We start from the raw sequence: 13,315 nt of genomic DNA, 5'->3' as shown, positions 1-13,315 counted from the left end.
GTAGCTCAGACCAAGCAAATTCAAGAAGTGATGGGTCCATGTTGTCCTGAGCTTTCTGAACAAAGGCTGCGATCTCTGCTTGTTCAAAATTGGATATACCAGGAATAATATATGTCACTTGTTGCCGCTTGATGGAACTAGTGACGCCATTCTGATCTAAAACCATCCAGTTCTTCTTGCCATCAGGTTTTGAGCAACTGCTGACAATATTCTATCAGAATCTTTCTTGAATTCCAAAAGCAAACCTTTTTCCAATGAACGGTTCACAAGTCTATCTTCAATAAGCTCTTCATTCAATGTTAGCGAACTGTTTCATCAAATCATTCGCAAAGGAATTGCGAGATTCATTAGGGCTTTGGTCTAAGCAAGGAAGAAACAACTCAATAAGACCCTTCTCACCATGCTTGATACTAATGGGCCAAAGCTGACATCCTCACCAATGCAATTAGATATTGCTAAAGTTAATGGTGAATGTTTATCTGGGCCATCCAAGGATGATGAATGTGTGAGTAATTTAAAGGCGGATCCAGCTGCAGGTTTTCTTGGTGCTAGAGATGTTGGTAATGCTAGAGCTACTAATCACAGTAGTTGTGTCTCAGAGCAGCTTGGTGTTTTGAATGATGATTCTATACCAGCGACCCATGACCCTGAGTTATATGATTTTTCAATGCTCAATGTAGACCAAACAGAGAGCATGTCGAAGGATGTGTGCCCCAAAGCTGACAAGAGGAATAGGCCTCTTAGGAATAAACATGTGCACAGACCTTATTTGAATGGGAAGCTGATCAAAACCTCAGGTACATCAAAATTTGGTAACCAGGCTCAAGACTCAGGTTTGTATGCAAAGGAGCTTCCTTTGCCATCTCAAAGTGAAGAAGCTTCTATTAACATACAAATGGCAGTCAGTGGCTCAATGCAAGACAAAGTTGACCCTAATGCTTTGGCAAACAGCGTTGTGGTTAATCCTGTCAATATGTTAACTCATTGCGACCCTCCAGAATTGACACCTTCCCAAGACTTCTATGAATTGCCAATGCAATTGGAGACAAAAAAATGGTCCATGAGTGCTCATCTGAATCCTGTGTTCAGGCACATATCGAGAAGGCTGCAATTTCTTCAAAAGACGAGTGCTTGAGTGAATCAAAGACTGATCCTTGTTCAGTAATGATGGATGTTAACTGTGCTAAGATCGTCACTGAAGCTACCAACCACAATGGCTTTACTCAACTGCATGCCACTATATCTGAACAATGCTTTAGCGTGACACCACCAAAAGACCAAAATTTGCTTAATATTAATGATGGTATCTCCAACCTTTCCTTTAAGCATCATTCCAGCAAATCTCAGGGATTCACTTTTGAATATGATAAAAGTAAGGAGTTAGTGAATCTGGAGAAGTGGGAATCTATTAGCAGCTGTCCTCCTGAAGGTCAGAGTCTATGTCAATTGGATTCTAATATGCTAGAAGTTGAGGAGAACGAAACAAGCAGCCATGCAATTAGCAAAAATGATGATAATGTGGTTTTGAGTTGTGTCAGTATCTCAAATGAAGTACCTAGGCCACCATCAGAGAAGATTATTTCTGATAAACCAGAGTTACCAAACATTGCAGCACATGGCGGTGACATATCAGAAAGTCTCTGGCAGGAGAGTTTGTGACTTTGCAGGAAAAGCTTGATTCTATAACGGTGAAGAATCCTCCTCAGAAGCAGATGCAAGAGTTAGATGCTAAGAAACACCTTGAAATACCTCTGCAGAATGTTCAGAATGAAGAACATAACCAGGAGCAACAAGAAGAGAAAGTGGCATCACAAAAAGATTCATATGAAGGTATCAGTGATGGAAAACCTCAGGATCAGTTCTGCAATGAATGTCCACGCATGGCTTTTGAAACTGCGATTGACAGCTTCTCATGGTGATGTAGTGAATGAGTGCCCCCAATAATTACTACTTCTTGTTCATCATGAAACAATTTTTTTTCCACCTCTGCCTTGATTTCGTCGATGTTTATACTGTAATTGTGGCCCTTTTGCACAATACTGTATCGATTGTGATTTTGCAAGACAATTATTGGTACAAGCAATCTTGAAGTAAGATCAACAGTTTCAAGTCTAACATCGGAAAATTCCACCGTGGTTGATACCAAAGAAGCAAGCGGTCCAAGAAAAATATCGTTGCTAGATCGATAAGAAGCAGTGGTACTTAGACGAACAGCATTCCGTGATCTTGGCAGGGTTCTAGAACTGACACTTCCCTCTTCAGCTTCAATCTTACCATAAGTACAGGGCCCTGCTGAAAGGTCAATCACCACAAATCTACCTGAGCTGAGCCAAACTTGAGTTGCTCCTCCACCATCAGCTGAAGAACCAAAATTGAAATTCATCAGCTCACCAATTCACTGCAGTAAAAAATCAAAATAACTCAGTAAGGTGGTAAAAATTCACAAGCAACAAAAATGAAACATTTTCACAGAAGAAGTACAAGGTACATGTTACCTTTTTCAGAGCAAACACCAAAATGGGATAGACAACAGAGCAGCACAAAAAAGAAAGCAATTCCAATTCCATGCTTTTTTGATCTCATCCAAACCCTAGCAATGGGATTATAAAAAGGGAGGAATCAGTAAGAAAGAAAACCCTAGAGAACATTAGCGGCCACTGTTCACAGAGAAACCTGGAAGCAAAAATCTCAAGCAAAGAAAACCCTAAAAATCCCAAGATTGATTACCTGGAGGCCAGCTTCGCATCCTTCACCACCACCGCAGTGACACTTTGTAAGGACCTCTCTTTCTTTCTCTTTGTCTTTCTCTTTACGCTTGTTGTCTGAAAATATTTGTGAGAGTTTTTGTTGAGCTGCGATTGAGCGATTTTGAGAGAGAGAGGGTTGGTTGCGTTTGAGAGACTTTGAGAGTAAAGGTTGAGGGATAGCGTTTGAGAGAGAGAGAGAGAAATTTTGAGGTTTGAGCGATGAGGAAGGAGAGTCGTAGCTCGTAAGGTGAGAGAGAGTGAGGGAGACGATAGCAGTAGGGAAGAGCTTCTGCTGTTTCCATTTTCTTTTTTTTCCTTTTTTTTAATTATTTCTTTTATTATTTTATTTATTTCATTTTTAACACAAAAATCAGAAAAATATATGTGTTCTTATTTTCTTTTATTATTATTATTTATTTTTTGTTTAGCTTAATTTGTTTTTAACAGAGATAATAAAAAACCCATAAAAATGTTTATTTTGTTTTTTTATTTTTAAATCTTTTTTTTAGCCCGGTTCATATATTTAACATAGTATATCAGTAGCAAATATTGTTGAGTGGTCTAGTGGAAAGAGGTTAGTTTCATAGTATTAAATGGAGAGGGTTCGATACTCATGTGTGGAATTTTTTTTCTTTTTATTTGATTTTGTTTTCCTTTAGCATTTTTTATTCTTTTAGTATGTTGATTAATATCTTTTTATGTTTATTACACTCATATGTTCATTTTGTTGATGATGTATAGTTGTTGTATTTTAGTTTAGTTCAAAATCTTTTTTCAAACTATAAAAATCACACTTTTCTCGATTTAATATCGAGCCCATTTTTACACCCTTGTAAGTCGATTGCTTTTTAAGCATCGCCATCAACCTCACATAGCTTACTCTTGGGCTTTCTTACAATGAGTCGGTTCCCTTACACTTACACGTTGTTTAATGCTCATTTATTTCTTTTCTTTGATTATTTGATTTGATCACATGTTTGTTTAAATATTTTACTTGTGTGATTAACTGTGGCCTACTTGTATGGTGTATGAGGCATATACTTATATTGTTTGATTGCCATGTCAACCCCCATTCATAACAAATGTACCCCTCTCCCATGAAATGTATAATATTTATTCTTTCATTCTTTATTCATCTGTTAATACAAGAATTAAAATGAACATTCGATAACCATTTCAAAACAAGATCAAAGCCTCGATCCAACGTCGAGTAATCATCTTTCAAAACCTAACAGAACCAGCACGTATTCATCCACCCTTTTGTAAGTCGATTGCTTTATGCATCGCCATCAACCTTGTAAGCCGATTGCTTTATGCATCGCCATCAACCTTGTAAGTCGATTGCTTCATGCATCGCCATCTACCTTTATCCCTAACACTTCTCCTTGCTCCATTCGTCGATTCTCGATCCGATTAGGTAGCACCCATTAGATAGAACCCTTTGCATGATAACATAGGTAGGATTCCCATATCCCTTTGCATGATAACATAGGTAGGATTCCCATATCCTTTTGCATGATAACATAGGTAGGATTCCCTTATCCTTTTGTATGATAACATAGGTAGGATTCCCATATCCTTTTGCATGCTAACATTAGGTAGATATTCCCATTTGTAAATCCTAACACTTAAGCACATATTGCATGACAACTCTAGGGCAGAGATTCCCCACTTCTAAACCTTTCCGAGCGTCTTCGATCTTGTGGCGTGTAGTCCATTCTATTGCAAAGAGGTAACTGCCTAAGACTCGATTCAGCGAGCTGCGACACCTACTGCTAGGATGTGAACACATTGCCCACTCTCTTTTGACACAACTGGTGTCCTCCTTTTCTAAGTCCATATTCAGATGGCAACCCCTATGTAGGGGAACTACATCGCCCTGATCCTTGTTCCAGACGAGGTATGTAGGCAGGTGGTCGTGCGAGACCACTCCGGGCACCTTTCTTTTTCTTTTGTGTGTGCTTGACAGTTATAGGCTCGAGTTCCCGACTCCCTATTAACTTGTTTGGTTGTTGTGTGCTTGGAAGCTGATGTAAGTCCATCGAGTGGCATTCGGGTTCCAGTGTGCGTGTGTTTTGGTTCGGATGCCGATGTAAGTCCAGTGATTGGTAGTCGGGCTCCACGTTTGCCCTTTTGTATGTGTTTTGGTTCGGATGCTGATGTAAGTCCAGTGATTGGCAGTCGGGCTCCATGTTTGCCACCTTTTTGTGTGTAGGTGTCTTGTTTTGTTTCGCATGCGTGAGCCGAACTACGGCAACTCTGATTCTCATGTTCAGATGAGATACGTAGGCATAAGATGCGATGTCTTGCCGAGTTTGACTAACAACTAACAACTAATCTTTGTTTGCTTTCGCCCTCGTTGCGATCCTTTCTCTCGCCCTCGTCGCGATCGAGACCTTCCCTTTCTCTTGCCCTAGTTGCAATCGAGACCCTTTTGTTCCCGTAGTTAGGCTGAACTACGTTTTTGCTCTGATTCTCATTCCCGATGAGATACGTAGGCATAAGACGCGACGTCTTAGCGAGCACACATCTCTTTCACCCATAGGTACCCGAGCTACGAAGACTCTGATTCTCATTCCAGATGAGATACGTATGCAGTGGATGCGACATTCGTGCGAGTCATTTTTCTCTTGACCCTTTTAGTAAATAGTACATTAGATAAACATACACCCTTTAGACAAGAAACAACAAGAGTGGATCCCGTAGAGTACTACGGATGCGTAGGGGTGCTAATACCTTCCCTTCGCATAATCGACTCCCGAACCCAAGATTTGGTTGCGAGACCTTGTCTTTTCCTTTCCTTTCTCCAGGTTTACTTCGAGCGTTTCCTTTCCCTCCTTTGGGATAAATAACGCACGGTGGCGACTCTTCTGTCATTTTCTTTCTCGCCGGTTGTCTCTTTCGCAGACCGTATTTTTCGGGTTGCGACAGCGATTTCAATACAATCCTTAAGCATGGTAGGCCAATACGTCCCTTGTCAAAACAACAACCATTTCATCTTGTGGCCTACCTGATGTGCCCCACATGCCCCAATATGGACATTAGATAGAGATAAATATGCCTCAGGTTTACTAAGGCATTTGAGTAAGACTCTTTCATGCGTATTTTTAAATAATTCATTCCCCATAAGAACGTAACTTAAAGCGTGATACCTGACTTTTCATTCAACAGATGTTGTTGGATTTTCTAAGTATTCTACTATTGGCTTTCTCCAATCTTTGTTTGCCAAACTGTCTATGGATAGTATCTCAAAATTCTCTTCGTCAGTATACCCTGACTTTGTTGTTTCCAAATTTGTTGGGGACAATCTAGTTGACGCAACTCTTCCTCTGACTTCGATTGCATCTTGCAATTTTTCTTTTGAAATCTTATATCCAGAAGCAATTTGGCCCAAGTCATCGGCCTCTTGGTTCTCAAGTCGAGGTATGTGTCGAATGCTTACCATTTCGAACATTCCTAATAGTCTATTGGCTATTAAAAAGTACATTATAATATTTTCTTTAACATACTTATACTCTTTTGTAATTTGTTTTATAACTAACTCTGAGTCACCCATTATTTCGACTCGATTTGCCCCCAATTCCAACAAGATCTTAAGTCCGACTATCAAATCCTCATATTCAACCTCATTGTTTGAACAAAGGGCTTCGACCTTGTACTTGAATCTTGTTGGAATTTTGTTAGGAGAAATAATCAATACTCACACACCCGTTCCATCTTTATGACTAGAACAATCAAAGTATAATTTCCAGGGTTCAAGCTCCAGATAGTTTAGGGAGTTTTCGACTATAGAGTGCTCGACTATAAAGTCTGCTACCACTTGTCCATTAACAACCTTTAAAGGCACGTAGGTTAAAGAATACTCAGTTAAGGCCAGTGTCCCCTTACCAATTCGACTATGTAAAATTTGTTTCTATAACATATGTTTAATAATGTCGAAGTGAGATGAAACGTAAATATCAACTAACTTTATATAATGCTTCAATTTTGTACATGAGAAATATAGACATATACATAACTTTTTGACTATACTATATCTAGTTTTTGCATCACTTAAGACTCTACTAAGTTAGTAAATGGCTCTTTCGACACCATTTTCATCCTCTTGAGCCAACATGCTCCCTAAAGTCATATAAGATGCAGATATGTACAATCTCATACTTTTATTCCTACAAGGAAGCGCTAGAATTGGAGGATGAACAAGGTAGTCTTTGATCTTATCGAAAGCCTCTTACTGCGGTTTCCCCCATTCAAAAGCTTCCTTCTTGAGTCGAAGTAGAGGTGAGAAGGCTTGAGTCTTGCCACTTAAGTTTGAGATGAACCTCCTTAGGAAGTTGATCTTTCCTATCAGCGATTGCAGTTCCTTCTTCGTCGATGGCGCTTTCGCTTCCATGATGGCCTTGGTCTTGTTTTGGTAAAGTTCGATTCCTTTCTTATGGACCACAAAGCCTAGAAAATCCTCAGCCTCCACACAAAAAGCACATTTAAGAGGATTCATCTTTAGACCATGTTTCCTCATTATTTCAAATGATTGTTGAAGATGGTTTATATGACTTCTTCCTGAAACAGACTTAACCACAATGTCATCAATATAAATTTGCATGAAAGTTTCAATAAAGTCATGAAATATAGAGTTCATTTCTTTTTTATAAGTTTCCACAACATTATTTGGGCCAAAAGGCATCACCACCCATTTGTAGGTTCTTAAGGCTCTGGGACATCGAAATGCCGTTTTTGGCATATCTCCGTCAACAATGAAAATGTGGTTATACCCATAATATCCGTCGAGAATACTAAGATATTTGTGCCCTACAAAGGACTCAATAAGCATTTCTGCTACGGGCATTGGATATTCATCCTTTGGGGTTGCAACATTCAAATCTTTGAAGTCAATGCAAACCCTAAAAGTGCCATTTTTCTTAATGACTGGTACAATGTTAGCAATCCATTCGACATATCTGGTCGTATAAATGAATTTGCATTTGAGAAGCCTTTCGACCTCTTCCTTTATTTTCGACAGAACTTCAGGTGCGAAACGTCTTGTAGTCTGCTTGATTGGCTTCTTCCCAAGCTTTATATGCAACTTTAGTTCGACCAGTTCCCTGCTTAAACCAAACATCTCATCATAATCCTAAGCGAAACAATCTTTGTACTCCTCCAACAACTGGATTACTTCGACCTTGACTTTTGGGCTAATGTTGGCACTTATGTATGTTGGCCGTTTGGTTTCCCCCTCTCCCAAGTCGATCTCTTCTAAAGGATCTTGTGCTAGCATCTTTATGATGTTTGCCAACAGATCCTTTTCGAAACCCAAAGGCTCTTCATCATAAATGGCATCGAGCCTCTGGCCTTTCACTTTATCTTGAACCTTATCAGGTGGTTCTGGCTTGAAGTCTTTACCAGGACATTTTAAGTGCGCTTCATTCCTTTTGGCTTTGACAACCATGTATTTGACTTCATCCTCTAAGTCCGCTTTTAATTTGTTTTTGGCTATATAAGTCGGAATCATTTCCAATGTCTTTGACTCAGACATCGTCATCAAATTCACTTCCCTAACCAGTTGGTTAGATTCCTTCTACTCCTCCAAATCCAAAATCTTCCTCACCTACTACCTCCCTATCCCATTAGAAACCATGGGTTTGGTGTAGGTAAAGGGAACAAAACGCATTGTCAGTGGGCATAAAGTCGAACCCTGCAGGATTGCAAGCGGCATTGTGTGTCAGGTGTTTGTCGAAGTGCCTTCTATCCACCTAGTTGAATTCCTCCATGTAATAACTTTGGTCCGCCTCAATATTCTCCATTATTCCATCGTTTCGCCAGATTGAAATCGGTTGATGTAATGAAGAAGGGACTGTGCAAATACCATGGATCCACTCTCGACCTAAAAGCAGATTGTAGTTGGCTTTCGACGCTTTGACCATAAACATAGTTGGCCTTGTGATGGTGCCAATTATGAGGTCCACTTGGATTACCCCCATTATAGTACCAACCTTTACCTTATAGTTCGATAGAACCATATTATCGGGTTTAATGTCAGTATCATCTTTTCCTATTCTTTTCAACATGTAATGCAACATCAAATTCATAGCCGCTCCACCATCCACTAAGATTTTATTCATTCTAACATTTTCCATATTTCCCCTAATAAACAGAGGGTTTAAGTGGTTCTTCATTCCATCATCTGGCCTTTTAAAAAAGGCATTTTGATCTTCCATGCATCCATTGTTAATTACGTAATAGCAAACTGGCCTATGCTTGGCCATTTCCAAATCATTTGCATCCTCAGGTTCCTCTATCTCCATAACTTGGTCGGATTCCCTAGGCAACATAGAAACCATGTTACAAGTGATATCCAATAATGGCTTTGGATCTGTGTCAAAATCACCCATCAGCATATCATCTTCTATTGCTGCTTGGTCAGACTTCTCTACAAATTCCTCCTTTTGAGAGGAAAAGAGCTTCCTTTCGACAAGCTTCTTCTCTTCGTTCCTTTCCTACTTAAGGGGTACATTACTACTTGTTTTACCTTTTCCTTTTCTCCAGCTCTGGCTCAGCCTCTCTTTTTCTTTGTTGTCTCCTCCATTGAGACCTTGACATAGGGTTTTTTCTTTTGTAGTTTTCAGAGCGATATGCTAACTGTTTTAAGGCTTAGAATTCCTTACGGGATGCCAGTAAGGAACCTCTCTCTACTTCAAAGTTTTGCCACTTCTTATGGCCTTCCAGGCTTCAACCACTTACCCTTAAGGGCGTCAACCATAGGCTTGAAGGTGGATGGCTTGTTACCACGGGGTCCTGGTCCTCCTTGCTCTTGCTTCCTGGGTACTCCCCTCTTGTCAAAGGCAAATTGATTGTTAGTGTCTCTCCAGTTTATCCTGTTTTTAGCTAGTCGAACCCCCTCGACATTTTCTGCTGCATTTCTATCAAAGACTGAGTTGCACCTTGGGCACAAGATCACCTCAGATTTCTTCCTGTGGCACCGGTGAAGGAATTCGACCAAAATTTCATGTTGCTTGGGATAAGCCACTTTGACATATTCCTCTTGCATGAGGCTTTGTTCATCAACCTCCATTGTAGTCTCTTAGGTCGCTTCGACCATGTTAACCGCTAAGCTGACACCCTAAGTGATGTCTAAATCCTGTAACTTGACTCTAAGGCCTTCAATGGCCTCATTTATGTGTTAATTTGTATGAAACCTTCAATAGTTTCATTTGTTGTGATCATTTGACTGGAACCCTCAGTGATTCCCTTGTTGAATCCTTCAGTGACTCCTTGAATGAAACCCTTAGTGGTTCCTTTGTCGAATCCTTCAGTGACTCCTTGGTTGAAGCCTTCAATAACTTCGACCATTACATATTTCATGGCGCAACCCTCAAACACTTCCACCATATGAACAAAAGATAGTTTACTCAAGTGTGTGTCTGCCACCTCGAGAGGATTTGAATCGATCCTAATTTGAGACTTCGACTTGTCTCCAAGCTTGAGCCTTCTGTCACTGATAGCCTTATGCACAAGGCCCCTAAACAGAAAACATTGCAAAGTTTTATGGCCCAAAAATTGATGATATTTACAAAACCCCCTCTTTTTTCTTTGTTCTAGAGGAGGTATTTTAGCACCAGGAGGCACTATCATCTGGACATCTTTAACTAATAAATCAAAAATCTTGTCACACTTGGTGACATTGAAGGTGTATGTTTCCTTAGGGAACCTATCACTCTTTTTTGGGTCGACTGGGTTTTTCCCAATCGAAGGCGGATCATCTTCATCTAACAACATATGCTCCCCTTTCCCTCTTGTTATTGATCACACTGAATCACACCGCGTTTTTGACTCGGATTTCACATGTTTATTAGGTCTTTATTATCATTTTGCTTGTGTTATGCTCTCTTTTATGTTGTTTTAGATATTTAGCTCTTTCGAGACCCTTTTAGAAGAAACGAAGCAAAAAGACCAAAAATTAGGGTTTTTCGGCAAATATTGTACACATGGCGTTATGCATGGAGGCCGTTATAGGAGAAGCCATGACACATCAGCCCTCAAGCAGGAGGTAACCGCCACGATCCCATGAACTTTCGCATTCACACACATGGCGGGCGCCATGAAGGTGTGGCGGGCGCCACCTTTGCATTTCACGTTCCCACTAAGGAGAAGTTGAAGGGCATCATGGTCTTTGCGAGCTTCTGAATTCCTCTATAAATAGGTCGTTCTAGTTCATTTCCAAATCAATCAACTTAGTTTACAACACTAAGACTATATTATCATCTGTAAAAGCGATAATCTGTCACATCGAGGGGTTATCGCACCGTAGTGTAATTGAGTTGGAGCACTTTGATTTTGCTGTCATCTTTATCATCAAAGTCAAAGGTTTATTTTCCTTGTACCAGATTTAAAGCCTCCGTTTGGAGCAGGTTCTAATTTAATCGCTTTTATTTATTTTACTTGTCATGCTTTACTTTATTTAATTTCTTGCTATGCTTTACTTTATTTAATTCTTGTCATTGTCTTTACTTTATTTAAATTTCTCGCTATTATCTTTATTGCTCGTTTTAATTATTTTACACACTTTACTTGTTCTTTACGCCTTACATTCTGAAACAACTTTTCATCATGATCAATATCGTTTTGTTTGTTTGTATTACCATGTCTGGCTAAATCTTCCAAAGGTTAGAATGTAAGGATCGCGGTTAAAGAGATGTTTCACATATTGCATCTATAGAAATGCTTTAAGGGCTGTTTTGATTTTTAATTTGAGTTTTTCGAAACAAACTTGGTTAGATTTAACTACTCAAGGAGTGCGAAAGCACCCTGGCTTAGTTAACTAGGAATTTTTATCACTTTAAGGAAAAATGATTTTTGAAACTGTTTTCGGACGCGTTGATAGATTTAAAATCAGGAAACTCCTTGGGTAAACTTTCCAAATCAAAATCACTTTTCAACTAAGTTTACGAGTCTTATTTCTTAAAAATAAGTTTACTACTTTAGCTTTCTGCGCACCTTTTATAAGTGACAATAAAAGGCCTTAATTTAAGGGTAAACTCGGTTTTGAATACGCGAAAGCGACAGTTCCTGTTAAATGGATTCTTTTCAAGAGTAGAAAATATTGCCCATAAGTAGTTCTATTTAGACAATCGAAACATCGTTTAACTGACGTGAAATACATTCAAACATGTCTTTATCTGCACTGTATTTATTATTTCCTTTATTTACTGTTATTTTGTAACATCAATATCTCTTTTGTACCGCCTTAGATAAACATCGTAACAATAGTAATCGATAGATTAACGATTTGGTCTCTGTGGGATCGATATTCTTTTATATTACTCTGACGCGACTCGTGCACTTGCGAATAGAGCGATCAGTTATTCTTATTTGCCATATCTTTTTCAGCCTTCAGGCGTTCTCCCTGTCGAACTCTGTCAGCCAATTGGGCCATGTCCCTTAGATATTGGGTATCCAGTTTCTTCATAATGGAATAATCAAGGCAACCAACAGCCATTTCGACCAATTCATGCTCAGACACTTGTGTAAAACAGATGGCCTTAAGCAAACAGAATCTATTCAAATAATCATCTATTGGCTCAGAGGATTTTCGTTTAACATTGACCAATTCCTTCAAACTGTTCTTCGACTGTCCCATGTAGAATTGTTCATGGAACAATCTTTCCAGTCGATACCAATCATGGATTAAATTCAATGGAAACATGGTGAACCACGTAAAGGCATTCTTCGTAAGGGAACTTAGGAAGTATCTTATCCTTAGGTTCTCGTTATTAGCAATTTCCCCTGCTTCAATTAGGTACCTTGCCACATGTTTGACATTGGACTCATTAGTGTCTCCAAAAAACTTAGTAAACTTGGGGACTTTCCACCTACGGGGTAATTCTGATTGCAGAATATATTCAAACAATGGTGATGTGTAATTTGGCCTATGAAGGCCAACATTCACCCCATTTCGCATCATGATTCTTTCGACCATGGCTGCCAGGTTATTATCTTCCGCCATATCATTACATTGAATCTGATGTATGACTTTGTCAGCATCTTGGTTCTTATTCACCATTACTATCCTTGGTCGTCTCTCCTGTGGGATTTATGGCTCAGGACCTGGGGGTTATATTCTAGGGGGTTTGACTCCTACTCCCTGATTTACCACGTTCGCATGGGGTATGTTTCTTTGGTTTTGTTGGACTTGGTTAATGGTGGGATCTTCTTCAAGGGCTATCCCTTGATTTTCTATCATCCACTCCCTCTAGGGATGTCGAGGAGGTTGTGGGGCACCAAAGAAATCAGCAATGCGCCTTATCGGAATTGCTATTTGTTGGTTCATTTGGATAGTGTTTTGGATCAAAGGGCTAAATATTATACCCATTTGATTAGCCAACATTTGGACCATTTCATGGTTGCTTTCGTCCATCTGCTGCCTTATTACTTCTGCAAAACTATTGGTAAGATTGGACGTTTGGATAGGAAATCCCATCCCTAAGGGTTGACTCATTCTAACCATGTTATTAATGCCTGAACCAAATCCTTGTAGTGGCGAAATCCTGTTTACAATTGGTTCTGTAAACGTT

The 13,315-nt window shown here is 39.5% G+C and overlaps 1 protein-coding gene across 1 annotated transcript; it reads right to left on the bottom strand.

Annotated features, from left to right (window-relative positions):
- Positions 1 to 12,099: 12,099 nt before the first annotated feature.
- On the bottom strand, positions 12,100 to 12,804 carry LOC127131723 (uncharacterized). Its single transcript, XM_051060644.1, has one exon. The coding sequence runs from the start codon at positions 12,802 to 12,804 to the stop codon at positions 12,100 to 12,102; it is 705 nt and encodes a 234-aa protein (XP_050916601.1).
- Positions 12,805 to 13,315: the final 511 nt, after the last annotated feature.

This window comes from Lathyrus oleraceus, chromosome 3 (assembly GCF_024323335.1).
Source record: "Lathyrus oleraceus cultivar Zhongwan6 chromosome 3, CAAS_Psat_ZW6_1.0, whole genome shotgun sequence".
Classification (NCBI taxonomy): domain Eukaryota; kingdom Viridiplantae; phylum Streptophyta; class Magnoliopsida; order Fabales; family Fabaceae; genus Lathyrus; species Lathyrus oleraceus.
The sequence above is the reverse complement of the archived record's forward strand: the minus strand, read 5'-3'. Positions and strand labels throughout refer to the sequence as shown.

What these genes read in the sequence shown, in the direction of transcription:
- LOC127131723 (XM_051060644.1), bottom strand. Translation starts at nt 12,804, where the DNA reads ATGGTGAATAAGAACCAAGATGCTGACAAAGTCATACATCAGATTCAA.